The following is a 23,491-nucleotide window of genomic DNA, read 5'->3' on the forward strand; positions in this document are numbered from 1 at the left end:
CGCCGCTACGTCCGGGTCCGGCCCCGCCCCAAGATGGCGGCGGCGGCGGCTTCGCGCCCGGGTGGGGGCGGGGCCGGCGGCCGTTGCGGGGGCGGGGCCAGCGGCCGGGGCCACGGGGAGCCGGGCTCCCCGATCCCCGGGGCCGTAGCCGGGCCCCCCCCGCGCGCCCAGGACCCGGGGGGCGACATGGAGCCAACACTGCCCCCCAGCCCTCGACCCCTGACCCTTGACCCCGACCCCGACCTCGCCGCCCTGGCGGAGGAGCTGGACCGGTCCCTGAGCGCCGGCCTGGGGGGCAGCGCCCGCCTGCAGGTGAGGGGGGGTAGGGCCGAGGGGGCAGGGGTCTCGGGTCAGGGGTCACGATCTCTCTGCCCCCAGGACACCCCCAGGGGCTCGCACCACGCCGAGGAGATGGAGGGCGTGCGGCGCTGTCTGCGCAGCCTGCTGCCGGACCCAGGTGGTGAGTGCGGCGCGGGGGGGCACCGGTTCCTGGTCCCCCCGCCCCTCCCCCGGCTCTAACCCCCGTCCCGCCGCAGGGGGGGCGCTGGGCGAACGCGGCTTCGACGACGACAACTCGTTCGACAGCGACAGCACTGCAGCACTGCTGGGGTGAGCACAGCCCAGAGCCAGCTGCCGTGTGGGGGCCCATCACACCCCTCCCTAGAGCCAGCTGCATCTCAGGGTCTCGTTACACCCAGTTCTGACACCTCACCCCAGAGCCAGCCGCACCTCAGGACGCCCAGCCCCAATTCCCAGCCCCGGAGCCAGCTGCATTTCGGGTCCCTGTTATGCTGAGCTGTAAATTCCTACCCCAGCATCTGCCACATCTCGGGTCGCTGTTACACTCAGCTGTAGATACCCCACTGGAGAGCCAGCTGCATTTCAGGCTCCTATTACATCCGTCCCCGACACCACCACTGCTCCCCAGAGCCAGTCACATTTCAGGTCCCCATTACACCCAGCCCCAACATCCCACCCTAGAGCCAGCCGCATTTTAGATTCCCGTTGCGCACCCCACCACACATGGGGTGGGGGGGCGCCCTGTGTTTGACTGGCCCTGGGGTACTGGGGAAGTGGGGTACACGCTAACCCCTGCCCCCAACTCCGGCCCCCCCGCAGCGCCCGGCCCCTTCAGGACGCATCCCCACCCAGCTCGGCCACCGGCCTGGAAGAGCTGTTCCCCCGCTACAGCAGCCTGCGCCTTGGCTCCCCACGCACCCTGGCACAGCCGGAGCCCCCCCGCCAGGTCCTTGAGCAGGAGCGTGCCCGCCGCAGGGTGAGGGGCAGCTGGGCGCCTGGGTTCTTTCCAGCTCCGGGAGCCTGGGGGGGGGCTGGGACCCTGGGTGCCTGGGACCACTCCACGCACCTCTCTCGCCAGGCACATGTCTTGCACTTCATACTGCTGTGGGTCAAGGGGGAGGAGGGGAATTCTTCCGATTCCCCCAGCATTGTCCCCTTCCTCCCCAGCATTGCGAGCGCCAGATCCAGGACCTGCAGGCCCAGATGTTGGCACTGCAGCAGCAGCTGGCCGTGGCCGTGGCTGCTGACCAAAGGAAGGACTCAATGATCGAACAGCTGGACAAGGTGACGTGGGAAGAGGGGGGAAGGGCTCGGGGATGTGGTCTTGGGTGGGCATGGCCCTTGGGGTGACCCTGGGAGGGAGACATGGGGAGGGTGGGGAGTTCTCAGCCTGTATGGGGTGTGATCTTAGCAGGGGGCGCAGCCCTTGATGTGACTGGGGCAGGCGGTCTCAGACTGAATGGGGTGTGATTGTAGGGGGGGGTCATAGCCTTCAGGGTGACCCTTGAAGGGCGTTTCTAGGGGCCCCAGATGCCTGGGTTCTCTTGGGGGGGGTGGAGCTCAGACACCTGGGTTGTCAGGAGGAGGGTCTCAGGGTGGAGATGATACAGCAGTCCACAGCGTGGGGTGGGGTGGGGTGGGGACGTGGCAGTGACACCGCCATGTCCCATGCCCCCCAGACGCTGGCGCAGGTGGCGGAGGGCTGGCGGCGCCAGGATGCGGAGCGCAGCGCAGGGCTGCGACGCCTACAGGCCACAGCTGAGGCCAGCGCCCTGGCCCTGAATGCGGAGACTCAGGTGGCAGCAGGGCCGGGACACGTGGAGGGTGTGGAGTCAGGAGAAGGCAAATGTTTGGGGGTGGGGCAGCAAGCCCTGCCCCCACCCTAAAAACCACCTCCCCACAGCGAGCATCGGAGCTGGCTGGGCAGCTGGAGCGGGTGCAGGCAGTGCTGGAGCGGGCACGGGATGAGGCTACACGGCTGCGGCAGGAGAAGGCTACCTTGGTAGGAGGCTGTAAGCCATGCCCTCTATGCACCCCAGGCTCTATAAGCCCTACCTCCATGATGTCTAGGATTTTATCTCACAGCATGACTTGGGGTTCCCCTACTGCAGGAGGAGGAGGCAGCAGCACAGGGGCGGAGCCTGGAGGCAGAGCGGGAGCGGGGGCGGGGCCTAGAGGCAGAGCTGGAGCAGGGGCGGGGCCAGCTGGCTGGGCTGGAGGAGCAGCGGAGTCTCGGGGAGGAACGCGAGCGGTGGCTGGACCAGCGGTGCTGCAGCCTGGAGCAGGAGGGCGCCGCCCAGTGCCAGCGCCTGGAGGTGAGACCCCCCCCAGACCCTTGGTCCCGCCCACCTCCTCGGGGGCACCCAACCTCCTGCACAGCCCCCCTGTAATGGCACCTTGTCCCAGCAGCCCCTTGGCTTCTAGCCTACAGGGGAGCTGGGGGCCTAGACCCCTGGGTTCTCTTTCCACTGGGGTACAGGCAGCCCGGATGCCTGGGTTCCCCAGGCTCGGGAGGGTGGGGAGGGGGCTGGCAACGTTCCACGAACCTGTCCCCAGGCAGCAGAGCAGCGGGCAGCCCAGGCCCAGGCAGAGTTGGCGGAGGCCCAGGCTGAAGCCCAGCGCCTGGGCACTGAGCTGGATGCGGCCCGGGCTGAGCGTGACACGGCACAGCTGGAGATGAGCCTGCTGCAGGTGAGGGGCAGCCCTGGGGAGTTGCGGGGCAGCCCAGACACCTGGGTTCTCCAGGGTCTGATTGTCCAGTGTGTCTGTGGCAGGCGCGGGGGGCAGCACAGAGGGCACAACGTGAGGCCGAGCTCCGGGCAGTGTTAGAGCAGGAGGTGACAGAGCGCCTGGGTCGGGCCCACGAGGATGCCCTCCGCCAGCTGGGGGCTGCCCGTGAGGCCCATCGGTGAGGAGACCCCCTGCTCCCCACCACCGCCCCTTGCCCCTCGAGGGACCTGGGCACCTGAGTCCCTCCAGCCTTGTGTGGCCGGGAGGATAGGACACCTTATGGAGCTGGTGTTGCAGGAGCTGCAAAGTCTCATCCCCACACATGTCCCCCTCCACAGAAAGCAGCTGCTGGAGCTGAGCGCGCAGCACGAGCGGGAGCTGGCTGCGCAGCTGGCCCAGAGCCGGGCCGAGCTGGCTGAGCGCGAGGAGCGGGCCCGGCGCCAGGCCCAGGACTATGAAGACAGGTCAGGTCTGGAAGGGGATGTGGTTCAGCAAGTTGTGGCGTCCCTGGGTGGTGCACGGATGGGGAAGTCCCTGCTTGTTCCTGGGCCCGTGTTAATATGCCCTGTGCCCCATGTGTCCTCTCAGGCTGGCACAACAGGAGGCGCTGACACGGGAGTTGCGGGCTGGGCACTGGCGGCTGGAAGCCCAGCGGGCTGACACAGTGACACGCCTGCGGGCGCTCATGGAGGCACATTGGCACGAGGCCCTGCAGCTCCTGTTGGGCTCCAGCGACATCTCTGCCAGCTCTGTGAGTTGGGCTGTCCTCCCCGCTGCCCCAGGGGGACCCGGGGACCCAGGCATCCAGGCTGCTTGCATGCTAGATTTGGAGACCCTGTCCATATCTCAGGGCTGGGAAGGACCCAGGCGTCCAGGCTTCCAGCACTTGCTGCTTTAACACCTCAGTCTTGACTTGTTTCTGGGGGGAAGGGGGGCAATAGAGCCCAGGTGTCCTGCCCCCCACCCCTCCCAGAGTGGGGAGAGAACTCAGACATCCGGGAACACCCTGTTTCCTTTCCAGGGAGAAGACGCGGGGGCCCGGGTGACCTCCCCCAGCCTCCTTTCTGCTCCACGGCCCTCCGCCTCCCACCCCTCAGAGCCTGAGTGTCCCCCAGCTGAGGGCCTCTTGGACCAGCTGCCCCAGCCCGGGCCCCCCAGCCCCCGTGCCAGCCCAGGTCAGTTGGGGGGGGTGGGGGCGGGGTCGTTGTGGCTGCATTCGGCAGTGGGTCTTGGCCGGGCTATGGCTCAGGCCGGCACCTTTTGACCCTTCCCTTTGCTCCCCCAGGCCTGATGGAGCAGCTGTTCCCCGAGGACAAAGGGAGGGGCAGCAGGGGCGACTCCCCCATCCCAAGCAGCCCAGAGAGGGGGCGGGACCCCGATCTGCAGCGCTGCCTGGCCCTGGTGAGATGGGGGAGTGTTGGGGACCATGTGCAAGGGGGTTTAGGTGCCGCATGTGCAGAGACAGCTCAGGGCAAGGAGGCTTTAGGGACACGCCCCCTACTAGCATGCGTCATTGCAGGCACATTCACCAGCAGAGCACATCATCATTTTCATGCGCAGATGGTCTCATGCGCTGGCACATGCAATTATGTATGGTCATATGTATGTTGTCACAAGCACGTGATTACATGTGCACACTCAGTCATGAGTATGTGTTGACAGGCATAGGTGCATTAGCACGTGCGATTATGTGTGAACAGTCACACATTTTTTCACGCGTTGGCATATGTAATTACATACACGCACTCAGTCACACGTAAGCATCATTGCACATGCAGTAGCACATGTAATTGCACAGTCACACATGCACGTTTGTAGTCTTGTTCTAGCATGTCTAATAGTGTACACGTGTACAGTCACACTAGCATGTGTAATCATGTACACACGAATTCAGTCCCATACTATCTTATGTAACTGTGTATACACACATTCAGTTTCATGTAATTTGTGTAGACGCTCACAGATTCACTCGTGCAGTAACACCAGTGTGCACATGTGTATGTTGTCAAGGACAGTACATGTAACGTACGCACAGGTACAGTTACATGCATTAGCACATGTAATTGTATACGCACATTCACAGTTGCATGTAATTGTATACATATACAGTTTGGGTACGTAATTGTGGACTTGTGCACATTGTCATGCGCTAGCACGTATAATTATGTATGCACAGGCACACACGTCACATGCACTAGTACATGTACTTGTTTACAGGCACATACAATTGCATGTAACTGCATTTATATTTGGTCACGCTAGCATGTCATTGTGTACACACACACACAGTTGCACACACATTCAGTCATGTACTAGGATATGTAATCATGTATACAGTTGCACCCACATGCAGCCACATGGGCTAGCACATGTAGTTCTGCATGTGCACAGTCGTATTTAAAGCCACACATGTGCTAGCATGTATAATCATGTACACACACGGTCACACATGCATTCACCATCTCACGCACATTCTGTATCACACGTACTTGCACATGTAATGGTGCATGCGCATTAAAGACTTTCTGTGGTGGGGAGAGTGGAGGGGGTGTTAGGGACTGTGTGTGTTGGGGGGCGTTGGGTGCTGTGTGTGCCTGTATGCAGGGCCCCTTAGGGACCATGTGCATGTATGCCAGACCATTAGAGATTGCGTGCATGGTGTACCCTCTTACCCTGCCCCCACTTCTCTCAGCTGCTGGGCTGGTCCCCGGGGGCTCCCCTCACTGGGGGGCCCGAGGGTGGCCTCCAGCCTCGTGCTCCCGCCTGGCCTGGTAAGAGGACGCCCATTGGGTGGCGCTGCAGTGCCCCAGGGGTCTTGGTGCCCCCTCCGCTCACCATGTGCCCCCCAGGTCCTTTTGAGGGCCACCCGAGGGCCTCCCTGGCACCCCCCCCCGCAGTCCGCAAGACCAAGGTGCCTGTCCTCCAGGCTGACCCTGGGCCACGGGGTCCTGGTGAGTTGCCCCCGTGCCCCCTGCCCCAATGCCAGCAGGGCGTGCCATGGCCCGCCCCTCCAGCTTACCCCTTCCCCCCCCCACCTTCTTGGTAGCGGGTGATGGCACTGTGCCGTCCCCCCAGGAGCTGGCTGAGTTGCTGCGGCTGCGCCCTGCACCACGCCCGGCGCTGTACGTCTCCCCGGACCCTGCCCGCCCGCCCCGGTAAGTACTGTCACCCGCCTGGGTTCAACCCCCATGGGGGGGGTCCATGCCCAGCTTTGTGGGGGTCTGGGAGCCCAGACGTCTGGGTTCTTTTCCATGTGATCCCCCTTTCCCCCCCACCCCTGTTCCAGGCTGGAGGTGAAGGGAGAGGGGAACCAGGCCCACCTGGGCTCCCGCAGGGCCGTAGACCCCCGGCTGGCAGAGCCCCCACGGAAGGAGGTGAGTGGCTTGGGGCATTGTGGGATACTGGAGCTGTTATGTATGGGGAGGGGGCACTGGGGTCTTCTAGAGTATCATGAGATAGCAATGCTGTTGGGGGTGAGGGTGCCCATGGGCATTGTGGGATACCAGTGCTGTGGGGGGGTGTGACCCAGGGTATTGTGGTATAGCAGTGCCATGGTGGCAGGGGTGCCCCAGGGTGCTGTGAGATAGTGGTGCTGTGGGGGGGTGCCCTAGGGTATTGTGGGATAGAAGTGCTGTGGGGGAGTGGGTGTACCAGGGCGTTGTAGGATAGCAGTGATGTTTTGGGGGTGCCCTCGGGCACTGTGGGATAGCAGTGCTGTGGGGCTTGGGGTGCACATGGACATTGTGGGATTAGCAGTGCTGTGGGGGAGGGGGTGCCCCAGGGTAGTGTGGGATAGCAGTGCTGTTGTGGGGTGGTGGGCAGGGGGACAGACATGGTGGGACGCGCTATCCGGCTGCTCATGGCCGCTCTCCCCACAGGTGGCTCCAGCCCGTCGTCTCGAGCGAACCCAGGCATTTGGGAAGGTGGGCAGAAAGCCGGCCCCGCACGCCCCACCAGGTGCCCGCAGCGCCAAGGCAGGGGGCGGCGCCTGGCGATGAGCTGATTGAACTGTGTGATTGAACTCCCGGTGTGGCCAGAGCAAGATGTCCGCCTCGTGGGGGTGGGGCCGGGTGGGTTGGCCCGCCCCCTTGTTGCAGGTTTGGCAACCCGCTTCGTTAACGGTTCAACCCCTTCCCTCATTAATGGTTGAAATAAAGTGGTTTTGGGTGTTTGTAGCTGGCCTGGCCCTGACCCTTGTTGGCCCTTTTTGGCCCCAGGCCCCGCCCACTGTCCCCAGGCTCCACCACTGGCATGCGTCCTCCCCATGCCACCTTGTCTCCCAGACACACTTGTGAAGGCACCCTCCTGTCACGCTCACACTTGTATGCATGCAGTTGCATGCACTTCCGTGCAGTCACATATATGCTCTGACGCATGTCACACGTGCTAGTGTGTGCAATTGTGTACACGCACTGCCATGCATATTTAGTCACGCATGTTGGCATATGCACAGTTGCACATACGCATTTAGTCGCACACACACTAGCGCATGTAATCGCATACACTGTCACGTACGCGTTCATATGTGCTAGAATGTGTAATGGTGTGCTAATGCTTTGTCACAGGCACATTCACAGTCATGCACGCTCTAGCACATGTAATTACATGTGTGCATTCAGTCACATGTACACCAGCATGTGTAATATCACATGCACAGGAATAGTCACGTGCACTAGCACATGTAACTGCCTGTACTCTGTCACATGCACAGTCACACGCTCAGTGTCACATGCATACAGTGATGCACACACTGGCCCATATAATCGTGTGCATACACTCAGTCTTGCATGCAGCTAGCACATGTAATCTCGTAATCACCCATTCAGCCACATGCACACTAACACATTATTGCATATACATATTCTGTCACACCTACATGTTCGTTCATGTACATACTAGCACATGCAGTTGTTTCCAGTCACGCACACACATTCAGTTGCGCTTGCGTGTGTACTCAGTCACAGTTGCACATATTTAGTCACACACGCTAGCACATGAAATCGGTCACACTTGTAGTCATACACCCTAGCATGTGTAAGTGCATGTGCAGTTGCATGTACACATTGTCACATGCTAGCATGTGTAATTGCATGCAGCAACATATGCTAGTACATCACATGCAGTTGCATGTACACTGTCACATATGCCAACCTTTGTCATTGTATGCAGTCGCACATGTATGTAGTCACAAATGCTAGCCATGTAATCGCACATGCAGTTGAGCATAGTCACACACTAACACATACAGTTGCATGTGCAGCCACACATGCTAGCACCACAATCGTGTATACAGTCACATTCATACACATCCACCTGATCTCATCTATGCATAGTCACACTCATATATATACACACACCTGTATTATTACAGTCACATGCATGCACATAGTGGCTCACATGCACGCATACTCCACCCCCTTCCTCCCCCTCCCCCCAGCCCCACTAAGCGGATCAACACACAGCAGCACGGCCTGGATTAGGGTGTTAACGGGCCACGCAGCCCCAGCTCCAACCCTACTGCATGCTGCTGCGCCGTGGGCCTGGCTCCCGGGACCCCCCCAACCCTTCCCCAGGGACCCCCTCAGCCCTGCCCTTGAGGCCACCCCTGCACTGCCAGCCCTCCTCCGCTGGGACCTTTCCCTCCCACCCTCACGGGGAGCATCAGAGGACGGGACCCCCATGCCAGGTCATGGGTCATGGAGCCAGGTGAGAGGGGGGCAGGGGGTGACTGCAGGGGGAGGGAAGGGGCTGGGACTCCAGGGTTCTCCCTGCTCTGTGGGGGGCCAGAAGTCCTGGACTGATGTCTAGGTTACTTCCTTGCTGCAGGAGGAGAGTAGGGAAGCTGGGAGTCTGCAGGCAGCGAAGAAGTAGGCGTCCCAGGGTGGGCCTCACTGCAGCCTGCTCCCCAGGGCCTGGGGATAAGCTGGGCTCACAGCTGTGTTGGTTGCTGAGCAGCTCTGGGCTGGGGGCAGGGGATCAGTGGTGGAGAATGGGGTATGGGGCAGCACATGGAGGGGGTGGGTTTCCTGCCCTGGTTGTTTCGGTCTTGGCAGGGGCAGGGCCGTGCTTGAGGGAGCTGTGGGGCTGGTGAGGGGCCAAAGCCCAGGAGACATGGATGGGTGGGGGAATGGGTGGATGCACAGAGAGCTATTGGGGGGGCATGGATGGAGGGGTGAATGGGTGCAGAAATAGGTGGATGCACAGAGAGCCATTAGGGGAGGATGGATGAATGGATTGATGGGCAGGCAGGTGGGTGGAAGAGTGGGTGGACAGGCAGAGTGCCATGGGGGCAGAGGGATGGACAGGCGGGTGGCACGTGACTGTGTGGGAGGCTGTGCATAGGGTGGTGGAGGGATGTAGCAGGAGGGAGGATTTGGGTGCCCAGTGGTGGAGAAGGGTATGTCAGTGTGGACAGCCTCTCCAGGGCATCCCCTCGGGGTCTGGGCCTGGCTGTGTTGAGGTAGTCCCCTAGAGGGCTCCCAGCTCTGCAGGTCCCTGATTCTGGGCCCCCATGCTCGGGGGAGCTGGGGTCCTTCCTTAGAAACACTGCGAGGGCTTAAGGAGGGGGCGGGGGTGCACAGGGCAAGCCACTGCCATGGTGACCTGGATGACCTGGTGGGTTGGATGGGGAGCAGGGGGTGGCGCTGAAATACCCCTGCCCCTTTAATGCTCTGAGCTGCAGCCATCTCTGGGGTGGGTTGGGGCAGGGCTGGTTTCACTGTGGTCCCCCAAAGACTTGCGCATGAGTTTGGGACAGTAAGTGCTGGGTGTGCTCCCTCCAATGTGTGCTGCCGCCTTCCCATCCCCCACCCCAGCAGTGCCAGGGTGCCTCAAACAAGGGGTTAATCCAAGATTATCTCATTTGGGGATTAGGGTAGGAGAGGAGCCTGGTTTATGGAGGCTCAGTCTTGAAAGGCATGATGGGATTGCATGGGATTGAGGCCACAGCCAGCTGCTGGGCTCTGGCCTGTGGGGGGGACCTTCTATCGCTGTGGCAACATGTGGGGGTGGGGGGGAGGATATGTCATGGTGGGAGGGGTTGGTTCTGGGAAATAGGGGGTGGAGCCACCTTCCCAGTGGTCTTGTTATTAGCTACCCTTAGCAACATGGCTGGTTGCCATGGGGATGTTGCCGGCAGCCAGGTGGCTGCCCTTGGCAACACCAGGCAACACTGCTGCTTATCATGGGGATGCCATTAGCAGCAAGATGTCTGCCCTCGGCAACAAATGACCACCCCTGGCAGTGAGATGTCCCCAAGATGGTGGAAGCCTCTTAGTCTCGGGCTGGGGACAGATATAGGGAGTCCTGGGTCCCACCAGGAGCCCGGGTGTCCTGACCCCTTACCTCTCTTCCCTGCAGGAGCAGCACCCCATGGTGAACCCCCCAGTGCCTTCCTGCCATGCTGGTGGCACTGCTCAGACCTGAGTCGCCTGCCACCTCCTGAGGAAGTACACAGCGCCCCGGCTGTCTGCTCCCAGCTGCAAGATGGCTGCCCTTGACAGCAAGATCTTTGGCAACAAGAGGGTGATCCATGGCAACCAAGTGGCCACCATTGACAGCAAGATGGCTGCCTTTGGTAACAAGAGGATGACCCTTGGCAACAAGATGGCCACCACTGACAGCAAGATGGCTGATCTTGATGGCAACATGGCTGTCCCTGGCAACAAGAGGGTGACCTTTGGCAACAAGATGGCTGCCCCTGATAGCAAAATGGCGGTCTCAGGTAGCAAGAGGGTGACCTTTTGTGGCCACATAGCCACCATTGGCAGCAAGATGGCTGCCCCTGGCAACAAGAGGGGGCCCTTCATCAACAAGATGCTTGTCCTTGATACCAAGATGGCTGCCTCTGGTAATAAGAGGGTGACCTTTGGCTACAAGACAGCTGCCCTTGGTGGCAAGATGGTTTCCCCTGACAACATGAGGGTGACCTTTGGCAATAATATGGTTGCCCTCGGTAACAAAATGGCTGCCCTAAACCCCTTGCCCCCAGGCCACCGTGGCCTCCCGGCCCCGCTTCGGTGGCCTGGCCTCCTGCTGCTGCTCCTGCTGCCGCCCCTGGGCCATGGGGCCACCTTCAAGGTGGGCGTGGTGGGCCCGTGGAGCTGTGACCCCCTGCTGACCCGGGCCCTGCCCGAGCTGGCAGCCAAGCTGGCTGTGACACGGCTCAACAAGGACCCGGCTGTCAACCGGGGCTTCTGGTTCGACTACGTGGTGCTGGACGAGGCCTGCCACACAGCGCAGGCCGTGGCCGGGCTGGTGCGGGCTGAGGGCCGTGCCTCAGGCTTTGTGGGCCCTCTCAACCCGGCGGCCTGTGGCGCGGCAGGGCTGCTGGCTGCCGCCTGGAACAAGCCCCTCTTTTCCTGGGGCTGCCTGCGGGGTGAGCCGTGGCTGCGCGGTCCCGTGGCCCGGCCCCTGCCGCCAGCACCCGCCGTGCTCTACGCCGTTCTGCGCTTCTTCCGCTGGGCCCATGTGGCCGTGGTCTGCTCCCAGCAGGACCTGTGGCGTGAGGCTGGGCGCGGCCTGGCCGATGCACTCCGGGCCCGGGGGCTGCCCGTGGGTGTTGTGGCCACCATGGAGCCCCACGCTGAGGGTGCCCGCACTGCCCTGCGCCAGGTGCAGGCGGCCGACAAGGTCCGAGGTAGGTGTGTGTGGGGAATGTGTGTGGGGGGATGAACTCTGGGGTTCTCATTGGGAGAGGAGCCCGGACACCGGGGGGGGAGGGGGGCGGGCAGCAGGGGGTGGACGCAGTTCGCGTTGCCCCCCTGGGCCCTGACACTGTCCCCCCCCCGCTCTCCCCGCAGTGGTGGTGATGTGCATGCACTCAGTGCTGCTGGGCGGGCAGGACCAGCGCCTCCTGCTGGAGGCAGCAGCTGACCTGGGGCTGGCAGACGGGGGCGTGGTCTTTGTGCCCTATGACACGCTGGCCTACAGCCTGCCCTACCGCGCCGGCCCCTTTGCCGCGCTGACCAACAGCTCCAAGCTCCGACGCGCCTACGACGCCGTCCTCACCATCACCATCGACTGCCCCGAGCGCTCCTTCCACGAGGCCTTCCGTGACGCCCAGCGTGGCTATGAGGTGCCCACCCACATCGACCCTGAGCAGGTGGGCTGATTGGGGGGTAGGATGGGGATGGAACGGGCCAATGGGCTGGCTGGAAGGTGGGGGGTGAAAGGGGCCCCATGGGCCAGGGGGAGGCAGATGGATGGGCCAATGAGGAGATGGGCAGAGATAGACGGTTGGATGGGAGGGAGGTGGATGGTCTGACGTGGACAGGAGGAGATGGATGGGCCAATGGGGAGATGGAAAAGAGATGGATCATGCAGTGGGGAGAGGGGAGGGAGATGGATCATCCAATGGGGAGAGGTGAGGGAGATGGCTGGTCCAATGGGGAGATGGATGGTCCAAAGGGGAGAGAGATGGATCATCCAATGGGGACAAGGATTATCCAATGGGGTGGTGGGAGGGAGATGTATAGTCCAATGGGGAGCTGGGAGATGGCTCATCCATTGGGGAGCTGGATGAGGGACGCCCCTCATCTAATGGGGTGCCGGGGGGGGGAGCCAGCTGGTTCAATGAGCCAACGGGAGGGAGAGCCGCTTCCCTCTGACCCTTGCCTCCCCACCAGGTGCACCCGCTCTTCGGCACCATCTACAACTCCATCTACTTCCTGGCCATGGCGGTGGAGCAGGCGCGCCGGGCCGGGCGCTGGGTGATGGGGGCCAGCGTGGTGGCCCACGCCCGTGCCTTCCAGCTGGATGGTTTCTGCCAGCCGGTGGCGGCTGGGGAGGATGGGGCGGCGCATGTGGCCTACGTGGTCCTGGACTCGGAGCCCCGCGGCGCCCGTCTCTGGCCCACCTTCCGCCTGGACCTGGGCGGCCCTGGCCTGCGCTACCTGGGCCACCCCATCCACTGGCCCCATGGCACCGGGCCTGGCACCGACCCTGGCTGCTGGTTCAACGCCAGCGCCCTCTGCTCCGGGGGTGAGTGTGGCCCACTCTCCTCTTCCTGGCAAAGGGCTCTCTTGGAGGCCATGTTGGCTCCCAGCACTTCCTGGGCTGGGGTGGTGATGGTTCAGGCAGCCATTTCAGTCCTGTGATGCCATTGATGCTATTTTGGATCCTGGCACTCTCCCCGATGTGGGCTGGCTCCAGAGTCCTGGCATCTGTGTGCCATAGACCCCCTGTGCCGCTCACATCCCAAGGGAGTCCCTGCTGGCTGGAGCTCGTGGGTCGGATCTAGCCTGGTCCTGGGGGGTAGCATGTCTCCTCCCCCCTGCCCTGCGCCCGCCCCCCAGTGCCCTCATCTTCTTTACCGGCAGGTGTGGACCCCACTTTTGTGCTGCTTATGTTCATCCTGGTGTGTGCCCTGATCCTGGCAGGAGCAGCCATTGCCTACTACATCCGGTGAGCGCCCGGCATCCCTGGGTGGGCCCAGTGGCTGCCACGCTGAGTCCCCTCCTGCCCTTTGTAGTCAGGGGCTTTGCCGGCGGCCATGTTGAGTCCTGGCTAAAGGTCACATTAGATCCTGTCTCGCCTTGTTGTGGTCAGGTGCTGTGCTGGTAGCCATTTTGGGTCCTAGCTAGCAGCTATGATGGGTCCTGGCTAGCAGCCATATTGGATCCTCTCCTACTCTACTGTGGTTGGGGCCTGTGTCTGCCACCATGTTGAGTCCTGGCTAGTGGCCACATTGGATCCTGTTCCATCCTGCTGCAGTTGGCGACTGCATCTGCCACCATATTGAGTCCTGGCTAGTGGCCATGTTGGATCCTATCCTGCCCTGCTGTGGTCAGGGCCTGTGCTGGTGGCCGTATTGAGTCCTGTCTAGCAGCCGTGTTGGGTCCTCTTTCACCCTGCTGTGGTTGAGGCCTTTGTCAGCAGCCATGTTGAGTCCTGACTAGTGGCTATGTTGGATTCTGTCTTCCCCTGTTGTGGTCAGGGGCTGTGCTGGTGGCCATGTTGAGTCCTGGCTAACCACCCCCAGTTAACTGACCTTAGGGGATGGTCCCTCAATTAACTGACCCTTGGGTGGAGCTGCTTGGGGAGCGTGCGGGCATCACATATACAATGGGGGAGCCCAAGGTGTGGCCCCAGTGTACTGCCCCTGTCTTGAACCCACTACCTTGGGGATGGGGTATCTCCCCACTTCGTCCCTCCAGGCGCCGGATCCAGCATGGCCAGCTGATGAAGGGCCCCAACAAAATTGTCCTGACCATGGAGGACCTGACGTTCATCAATACCCAGAGCAGCAAGAAGGTGAGGCCAGGGGGTAGGGCTAGGGGAAGGTCAGAAGTCAGGTGGGTGGGGCAAGGGGGCCAGCCCATTGCAGATGGTAACAGTGGGGTCAGCTGGACCTGTCTTTTAATATCAAAGGTCAGCGACATCAAGTTGGAAGGTCATGGTGGGCCTTAGGGGTCTGGGCACTGGCACCTGCTCCTTCAGGGTTAAAGGTCAGAGAGGTAGGGCCAAGGGTCATTCCAGTACAAGGTGATGAGGGGAAGTCAACAGTACCTGCTCCCTTGGGGTCAGAGGTGAAGGCCATGGGGGTGGGGGGGGTCCTTCTGCTCTTCCAGAGTCATAAGTCAGGGTGACATCCTGAGGGGGCAAAAGGTCATGGTGGGGGGAGGCAAGAATGCAGGCCCAGTTCTTACCCCCCTCCCCCAGAAGCTGGATGAGAGCCGGACCAGTCTGGCGGGACGCAGCGCCTCGGACACCAAGAGCGTGAAGAGCCTGGGAGCCACACCTGAGACCACCAACGTGGCTGTCTCCGAGGTACCCACTGTTCCCTGCCTCCTACCCCCTTTCCCTGGCCCTCCCCCCCAGCTAAGCTGGCTCATGGCTCCAGGACACTGGGCAGAGACACCTCCAGGCACCTCACTTCCGTGCCCACCCCCTCCTGGCCCAGCTAATTGCCCGCTGGGGTGTGGGGGGCAGCTCTGCCCACTGCCCCTTGCCATGCCAGCCCTTCCCTCTCCTCCCTTAGCATAGCTCTCCCCCCACCCCCTGCATTGCCTTAGTGTCCCCCTGCTCTCCCGTGTGCTTCTGACAGCTGCTTCCTGCCCCTCCGTAGGCTGTGGAGAAGCACCCCGGGACCATCCAGGCCCCCCTCTTCCTCCTCCTACTTAGCCACTACGGCCTGGTGGCCTCCTGGCAGGTAAGTGCCCCGGGGTCGCTGTAGAAATGCACCTAACCCACCCCCACGTGCCTCCCTTCCCTCCTCACCCACCACCTGCTCTGGCTTCCTCCCTCCTTCTAGGTGGGCCCCTTGCCCCAACCCATCCCCATCCCCATCCCCATCCCCTCCAAGCCAAGATACATCCCCATCTGGCCAGACAGAGATCAGAGACCATCTGGCCTAGGAGTTTCCCCATCCCATAACCGGATCCAGCCTTCGTTGACCTCTTTAATGCCTTCAAGTCCATGAGCTGGCGGAAAGGACCAGCCAGATTCAGAAGCCTGAAAAAAGTCCAGCGAGGTCCCAAGGCGTCTTTGCAGCCAGGCGACTGCCACCATCCTGCCCAGTGGATCAGAGATGGGTCCGCTGGATTTGGAGTCAATTAGGGTTGTGTCGTCAGCCCAGCCATTTTGTTTCGATGGTCATGTGGATCATCGATCATGACCACCATCCTCCTGGAACTGGTGTAGCATGCCAACCAGATGCAGGGCTCTTCAGTCTGGGGGTTTTTTTTTGGTCGAAAGCCAAAGGATTTGGAACAACCATTATCGACTTTCAATATGCCAACGACCACCCTTGAGCACAGGATCTTTTCAGAGAAGACTACGTAACGTTGGGCCTTTTTCTCAACATTTAGAAGACTGGAGCGCTCTATCACCCTCTTCTGGGCCGTGAATGTAACCCCTTCCTCCCCTCAAATTACCATGGAGGGAAAGACCCTAGTGGTCATGGAGTGCTTCCCCTACCTCAGTAGCCATCAGAGAGGGAACATGGATGAGGAGATCATGGTGCCCAAGTGGGAAGTGGCGTTGGCGTGCCTCCATTTATTGTGGTCCAGAAAGATGACAAGATCCAGGTTGATGAGGCAGTCCCCGTCCCTGCTCTTCTCCACAGGTGAGCTACCATCATCATTGTAAGAGCCTGGAGAGGCCTCCAAAACACCCTGTGCAGCCAACGGGAAGACAGCCATACAGACATCAACGCTTGCTGAAGCCAACATCTGTGGATTGGACTCTTAAGTCACCTCAAGACCCATGGTGGAGATCCCCCTCAGGTGGATGGATTGCTGACATTTTGGGATCCACAGTCCTGATCCACACCCTGGATCCCCTTGGGGCCTTCTGCCCAGCGGGGTCTTGCCATGATCGTGCCTCTGCTCTGTTCCCGCAGCCTCAGGAGCCCTCAGCAACACCTCTCCCCTCGCTCCTCCCCCTGTCCCAGGCTGCCCCACTCCGTGGAACTGGACCTGTATTGTCTGGCAGGAGCAAGGGTGGGATTGGTGGGTGGGGGAAAGGGAGTGGGGTCTGGTGGGTCAGAGCAGGGCAGCCCGGACACCTGGGTTCTCTCCTGCTGACTGTGCGCCCTCTGCTCTCCCCCCCTCGCAGGGCGACTGGGTCTGGCTTAAGAAGTTCCCCGGAGAGACACACCCGGAGATCCGGCCGGCCACCAAAATGGCCTTCTGCAAGGTAGGGCCAGTGGGATCCCCCTCACTCCTGACCCGCAGACCCCTTCCCCCCTAGCCTGCCAGTGCCCCTCACTCCTGACCTGCAACCCCCTGTGCCCCCAAGCTCTGCCAGTGTCCCTTACTCCCAGCCTGCAGCCCCTGCCCTGCTGGTGCCCCTCACTCCCGACCCGCAGCTCCGTGCCCCTCAGTGCCAATCACTCCCAGTCTGCAGCCCCTTGTCCCCCCCAGCCCTTCTGGTGCCTCTCACTCCCAGGCCACAGCCCCCTGCACTGCTCAGCTCTGTCAGTGCCCCTCACTCTCAACCCCACCTCCCTGGCCTTGCTGGGGCCCCTCACTCCCAGCCTGCAGCCCTGCTGACACTCCCCTTCCTCCCCCACACAGCTCCGGGACCTGCGCCATGAGAATGTGAACCTCTTCCTGGGCTTCTTCCATGACTGTGGGGTGCTGGCCGTGGTGTCAGAGCACTGCTCTCGTGGGAGCCTGGAGGACCTGATCCGCAACGAGGACATGAAGCTCGACTGGATGTTCAAGTCCTCCCTGCTCCTTGACCTCATCAAGGTGGGGATTGTAGAGGGTCTGTGGAGGTGGGGCATGAGGGGGCGGGGTCTGATAGATGCTCCGCCTCCCCCAGCAGGGCATGAAGTACCTGCACCACCGGGAGGTCATCCACGGGTGCCTGAAGTCACGGAACTGCGTGGTGGATGGGCGCTTCGTGCTCAAAGTCACGGACCACGGCTACAGTGAGCTCCTCGAGGCCCAGAAGGTCCCACGCCAGCCACCCCGGGCCCAAGGTCAGCGTGGGGGCAGGGCCAGCTATGCAAATAGGGTGTGGGGCCAGGAGGCCAGGGGCGGGGGTGGGGCCAGGGCTTGAGAGTGTCCCTCGTCTGCCACCCACTGCAGACCTGTTCTGGACAGCACCGGAGCTGCTGCGGGACCCGGGGCTCCAGCGCCGTGGCACGTTTCGGGGGGACATCTACAGTGTTGCCATCATCATGCAGGAGGTCATCTGCCGCTCCACCCCCTTCTGCATGCTGGACATGCCCCCCGAAGGTGAACTCTGACCCACCCCCAGCCGCCACGGTACCCCTCGCTCCCAACCCACAGGCCCTCCACCACTGTTGTGGTGCCCCTCCTTTCCAGCCTGAAGCCCCTCAACAGTGTAGTGCCTCTCACTGCCAACCTGCAGCCCCCAACATGGCAGTGTCCCCCACTGCCAACCCACAGCCCTCTGCACCTCTGTGGTGCCCCTCATTTCCAACCTGCAGCCCCCTGCACCCCTGCCATGTTGCCCCTCACTCCTGATCTACAGCCCCTACCCACATGGTGCCCCTCACTCCTGACCCACAGTCCCTCCATGGTGTCCCTCACTCCCACGCCGCAACCCCTGCCCCCCTGGTGGTGCCCCTCACTCCTGACCTACAGCCCCCTGTCGTTTGTGGTACTCCTCACCCACAGCCCCCTGCCCCATGGTGGTGCCCCTCACTCCCAACCTGCAGTCCCCAGCCCTCCTCGGCAGGGCCCCTTACTCCCAACCCACAGCCCACAGTCCGCCCCCATGGTGCCCCTCACTCCTGACCCACAGCCCTCTGTACCCCCACCATACCCCTCACTCCCACCCCCCTGCTTGCAGAGATCATCCGGAAGGTGGAGCGCCCACCCCCGCTGTGCCGGCCGTCGGTGTCCGTGGACCAGGCGCCCATGGAGTGCATCCAGCTGATGAAGCAGTGCTGGAGTGAGCAGCCTGAGCGCCGGCCCACAATCGACCAAATCTTCGACCAGGTAGGCGCCCCCTGCCCCACCCTGCCAGTGCCCCTCACTCCAACCCACAGCCCCCTGTGTCCCCCAGCCCTACTGGTGCCCCTCACTCCTGACCCTCAGCCCCCTGTGCCTCCAGCTCTGTTGGCTCCCCTGACTCTCAACCCCACCCCCCAGCCCTGTTGGTGCCCCTCACTCCCGACCTTTAGCTACCCCTGTTGGGTGTCCCTAAAAAGGGTTCTTGGAGGGGTCTCATGAGAACAGCCATCAGAGCATAGCTCAGACCACTCCTCCCCTTCTCTAGCTCTCCTAGATCTTTTTAGAGGTGCAGGGGCCAGACCTGGCCATGGTGTTTGAGGCCTGGAGGCACCATGGGCTTATAAAGGGGGATTGAGCTACTTTCTGGCATGGGTTCAGTAGCACCAGGCTGTGCGGTCATGTCCTAGAGGGAAATAGTAATGGAAAATGAGGGCTGAAGGGACCTCAGGAGGTCACATCTAGTCCAACCCCCTGCTCCAAGCAGGACCAGCCCCAACTGCATCATCCCAGACAAGGGTTTGTCTAGCCAGGTCCAAAGATGGAGACTCCTTCACCTATCTGGGTGGCCTCCCCAGTGTGCAATAGAGGGGAAGAATCGCTGCCCTCCATGCTGGGGTGTTGGTAGGTGGGTCTTTGCGGGAGGGAGGCTCCCAATCTGACTCCTTGTCCCCCTTCAGTTCAAGACCCTCAACAAGGGGCGGAAGACAAACATCATCGACTCGATGCTGCGCATGCTGGAGCAGTACTCCTCCAACCTGGAGGACCTCATCCGGGAGCGCACAGAGGAGCTGGAAATCGAGAAGCAGAAGACAGACAAGCTCCTCACTCAGATGCTTCCCCCGTGAGTGGGGGAAAGGCCGGCATGGGGGTCCCCCTGGGCCGGCGTGGGGGGAACACAGACTGGGCTCCACTATAGGGGTAGAGGAGGCAGAGCCAGGTATGGGGAAGACCAGGTAGCAGATGGTTAATCCTCCAGTCCAGCAACCCCCAGCTCAGGGCTGATGTGGGAGCCTGACCCCATGTTCTTCTCTGTGCATGGCAGGTTAGGGGCAGACATCAGGAGGAGGAGGGTGGGTTCCCTTGGGCTGGGACTGGGGCTAAGGCGGGGATTTAGCCCCCCACTTACCCCCGGGACCACAGGTCGGTGGCAGAAGCGCTGAAGACGGGGGCAGCAGTGGAGCCTGAGTACTTTGAGGAGGTGACACTCTACTTCAGTGACATTGTGGGCTTCACCACCATCTCAGCCATGAGTGAGCCCATTGAGGTGGTTGACCTGCTCAATGATCTTTACAGCCTCTTCGATGCCATCATCGGCTCCCATGACGTCTACAAGGTGCCCAGTGGGGGGTTTCTAGGCATGGGGTAGGAGGCAGCGGATGGGTTTGCCCCTGACCCTGTTCCCTGCGGCAGGTGGAGACAATTGGGGACGCCTACATGGTGGCCTCCGGGCTGCCCAAGCGCAATGGGAACCGGCACGCGGGCGAGATCGCCAACATGGCCCTGGACATCCTCAGTGCCGTTGGGTCCTTCCGCATGCGCCACATGCCCGAGGTGTCCGTGCGCATCCGCATTGGCCTCCACTCCGGTATGGCATCGGGCATCACCAGAAAGGGCTTTTATGCCACGTCAGGCTGGGCCGATTCTGCTAGCACTAAAGTCCTGGATAGAGGGTCTGATGAATTCACTTGGGGCCAGATTTGGGAAGGGATTTTCCTCCCCCTAGGTCAGATTGCTACAGATATGGGAGGGAAGGGGTTTGCCTCGGTGCCTGGCACTACACCAAGGCCATTGGACATCTGGTGTTCAGAGCCGAACGTGCCCCATTCCCCCCAGGGCCCTGCGTAGCTGGAGTGGTGGGGCTGACCATGCCCCGATACTGCCTTTTCGGGGACACCGTCAACACTGCGTCCCGGATGGAGTCCACTGGCCTGCGTAAGGCACCTGGCAGGGAGGGAAGCTGGGAGGGGAGTAGGATCTGGGGGTGGTTAGGGCAAGGCAGCGGGGAGCCCAGATGGCTGGGTTCTGTGGGAGGGATAGTGGTTCTTGGGGATGGTTGGAGCATGGGGACTGGGAGCCTGGACACCTGGGTCCTGGGAGCTGGGTGTTTGGGGCTGGGGCCCTCACCCCGTTTCTCTCCAGCTTACCGGATCCATGTGAGCCTCCGCACGGTACAGATCCTGCGTTTGCTTAATGAGGGCTTCAAGCTGGAAGTTCGGGGCAAGACTGAGCTGAAGGTAATGGTGCCCCTCACTCCCAGCCCGCTGTCCCCCTGGCCCTGCTGATGCCCCTCACGCCCAACCTACAGCCCCCTGCCCTCCCTCCAGCCCTGCTGGTGCCCCTTACTCCTGACCTGCAGCTCCCCACAACCCTCCCATCTTTCTGTCCCACAGGGCAAGGGCACGGAGGATACGTACTGGCTGGTGGGGCGAGAAGGCTTCCACAAGCCCATCCCAACGCCCCCCGACCTGGTGCCTGGGTAGGAGCTCCCTCACCCTGGGTGGGGGGGAGATTGTGGGAGCCTGGATGCCTGGGTTCTCTCCTGGTGCAGGGCAGTGGGAGCGGGGGTCTGGGGACCCTCACTGATGGCGGAGCCCCCCGCACTGCAGGGCGAGCAACCACGGCATCAGCCTGGCAGAGATCCCTGAGGAGCGCCGGAAGAAGCTGGAAAAGGTGCGGCCGGGCTTGGCGAAGTAGGCCAGGCTGCGCGTAGCCAGGCGGAGCCAGGGCAGGTGAGCTGGGCCCTGGAGAGCCAGAGATGTTATGCAAATGCATTATTTGAATGTGTTTGCATACATTCGCATATGCACAAGAGGATTGACTTGCTTCCCAGAGAGGCCTGGAGCCAGGTCCCCCGCCTGCCTGTGGCAGGGTGGGGGACTGAGGGCGGGGTGCCCCCACATCTCCACAGACCATAGAGATGTGGCCAGAGTGCCCCCCCGCCCTGCTTTGAGCCCTTGTAGCCAGCTCACAGCAGCATCAGAGGTCAGCCTATGGCCCAGAGTCCTCCAGGCCCCCCAAACCATAGAGATGGGGCATAGAGTGTCTTGGGTCCTGGAACCCACCTGACTCGGTTTTCCCTCCGCCAGCTGGAAGAGCCAAGGAGACCTGAGTGGAGGCTCCAGGCACCCCCCACCATCACACCCGCATGGGATTGGAAACCAAGCAGCTAACCACGGGTGCTGCCTCCTGCCCTGTCCTCCTTTCTATGGACTGTTCCTGCCTTCCCAGGTGCATTGTGGGACACTGGCGGACCTGGAATAGGCTCCTGACTCTGTCCCAGGCCCCCAGGTACATTATGGGATGCTGACCTACCTGGAATAGGCTCCTAAGCAGGGATTATTATTTGTCTGTGGACAAAAATTAGTTGGTTTTTTTTAAAGGGCTCCACGCTCAGGAAGTGCAACAAGCAACCTTAAAGTGGAAGCTTCTAATTACTGTGTTAACCGCCCCCCCTGCCCCGGCTGCCGTATCGGCAGGGTCAGTGATTATCAGGGGATGGGCTCAAAATACTTGGGGGGTGGGGGGAACGGGGCATCGCTTTTAAAGGGATGTTGCAATTCAATTGTGGACCAAAGGCAACCTCCCTCCTTAAAGGGGTGGCCACCCACAGTAGCTGACCCACAGTTGGACGTATTGAGCTGCTATTAAATTCTGCCCGGTTTAAAGGAACGGGTTCTGCCGTGTCAATGCACACCCTCTGTGTCAGTGAATATTTGTTTGGCAGTGGGGGAAAAAAAAGGGAGGATTCTCAAAGGGATAGCTGCGGTCAGTAGAGGCCATACCTCTGCTACAGAGCCAGGCAAAAACCCCTGCCAATCCCTGTGGTAGGACAGAGGCATCACTATGCCTAGATCAGCCCCGACTGGTGGTTGTTTAACCTCTCCTGGAACCCCTCCAGTGATGAAGAGTCCCCAGCTCCCTTGGGCATAGGCATAGCTGCGCCTAGATCATCCCTGACCAGTGGCTGTTCAACATCTTGAACTCTCCAGTAATGGAGAGTCCTCAGCTCCTTCCACCTCTCCTTGTGCAGCTTGCTTTCCATGGCTCTGATCGCCTTTCTCGGCCACCTCTGGACCCTCCTGAGATTTTCCTGTGTTGGATGATCATCTTATGAAGAGCTGGGCTGCTGGGTTTGTCCAGGCTGGTTTGGATGGGGCTGATCCGGCCTCTAGCAGGGCTCAGATTGGATGTGACCTCTGCAGGCCCCATCTCTGATTGAATCTGGGGAGGGAAGGAGACCAGGCTAGGTGACCATCAGTGCCGCTGGCTTTAGTCTGGGCTATAGGGAGAGCATGATATGGTGAGGGCAGTTGCCAGGCTAGGCCAGAGATGGGATCTGAGCTGGGGGAGTCAGTTGGAGGCTGGGAGCCAGTGTTGAGTGCCTGTGCCCCAGCTTCCCTGAGGCTCCCTGGGCACCTCCCAGCACAAACCAGCCTTCACATGTGCATCCTTGGCTGGATCCAGTACCCACTGGCATCACAAAGCAAAAGGAGCTCTCCTGTTCCAGGCAAAGAGCCCTTTTGCCAGGCCAAAAGTCTCTCCTGGCTGCGGGGTCCCGGGGCAGCTCGTTGCAAACCTGAAACCGGACATTTTCTGCAGTCGCTAGGTAGAGATGGATTCCTGGATGGCCCCTGGTGTCATGGCCACATCGTTTCAGCCTGTGTGTGTGCACAGACTGTGGCCGCAGCCTGGATTTTGGCTGCTTCTCATGCTCCGTGCAGCATGGGGCCTCGACCCTGGTGTCCTCATGCTCCGCACTGCAGGACTTTCCATCCTTTGCCCGACTGGGGTGCAGCAAGGGTGTGGATACTGTGGGCATCTGAGCTTTCCACGAGCCTAGGTGACTCTTTTCATGCTCCCTTTGGGAGCCAGGTCATTGCCAGCTGCCTGGGGTAGAACCATCCTCAGGCACCGCAGGGTCACAGTACTGGGACCAGTGGCCGGGAGATCTTTCCCCGATCCAGTCAGTATGGACAGCAGGCTGGAAGAGGTGGTGAATGGCGTCTCAGCATGTAGCCCCCATCCCTGGG

The 23,491-nt window shown here is 61.3% G+C and overlaps 2 protein-coding genes across 3 annotated transcripts; both read left to right on the plus strand.

Annotated features, from left to right (window-relative positions):
- Positions 1-18: 18 nt before the first annotated feature.
- On the plus strand, positions 19-7,205 carry CNTROB (centrobin, centriole duplication and spindle assembly protein). Its single transcript, XM_059718211.1, has 18 exons — positions 19-312; positions 355-460; positions 537-609; positions 1,120-1,276; positions 1,468-1,584; positions 1,980-2,096; positions 2,204-2,302; positions 2,412-2,615; positions 2,857-2,991; positions 3,075-3,208; positions 3,369-3,494; positions 3,619-3,781; positions 4,052-4,205; positions 4,316-4,431; positions 5,723-5,981; positions 6,077-6,185; positions 6,317-6,404; positions 6,909-7,205. The coding sequence occupies exons 1-18, from the start codon at positions 34-36 to the stop codon at positions 7,026-7,028; spliced, it is 2,556 nt and encodes an 851-aa protein (XP_059574194.1). The 5' UTR covers positions 19-33; the 3' UTR covers positions 7,029-7,205.
- Positions 7,041-22,152, plus strand: GUCY2D (guanylate cyclase 2D, retinal). 2 transcript variants are annotated; one of them, XM_019493802.2, is made up of 21 exons: positions 7,041-7,127; positions 10,390-11,668; positions 11,832-12,133; positions 12,657-13,011; positions 13,350-13,434; positions 14,187-14,283; positions 14,692-14,799; positions 15,098-15,181; positions 16,588-16,668; positions 17,049-17,225; positions 17,299-17,458; positions 17,568-17,717; positions 18,298-18,446; positions 19,139-19,302; positions 19,602-19,794; positions 19,872-20,046; positions 20,295-20,393; positions 20,601-20,695; positions 20,852-20,937; positions 21,068-21,190; positions 21,548-22,152. In XM_019493802.2, exons 2-20 carry the CDS (start codon positions 10,516-10,518, stop codon positions 21,153-21,155), a joined length of 3,801 nt encoding a protein of 1,266 aa, XP_019349347.1. In that variant the 5' UTR covers positions 7,041-7,127; positions 10,390-10,515; the 3' UTR covers positions 21,156-21,190; positions 21,548-22,152. The 2 variants fall into 2 exon arrangements, with proteins under 2 accessions (XP_019349347.1, XP_006271922.2); XM_006271860.4 differs by having other exon boundaries at positions 17,302-17,458.
- The last annotated feature ends 1,339 nt before the right edge of the window (positions 22,153-23,491 follow it).

The sequence above is a fragment of the Alligator mississippiensis genome, chromosome 15 (assembly GCF_030867095.1).
Source record: "Alligator mississippiensis isolate rAllMis1 chromosome 15, rAllMis1, whole genome shotgun sequence".
NCBI classification, from domain to species: domain Eukaryota; kingdom Metazoa; phylum Chordata; order Crocodylia; family Alligatoridae; genus Alligator; species Alligator mississippiensis.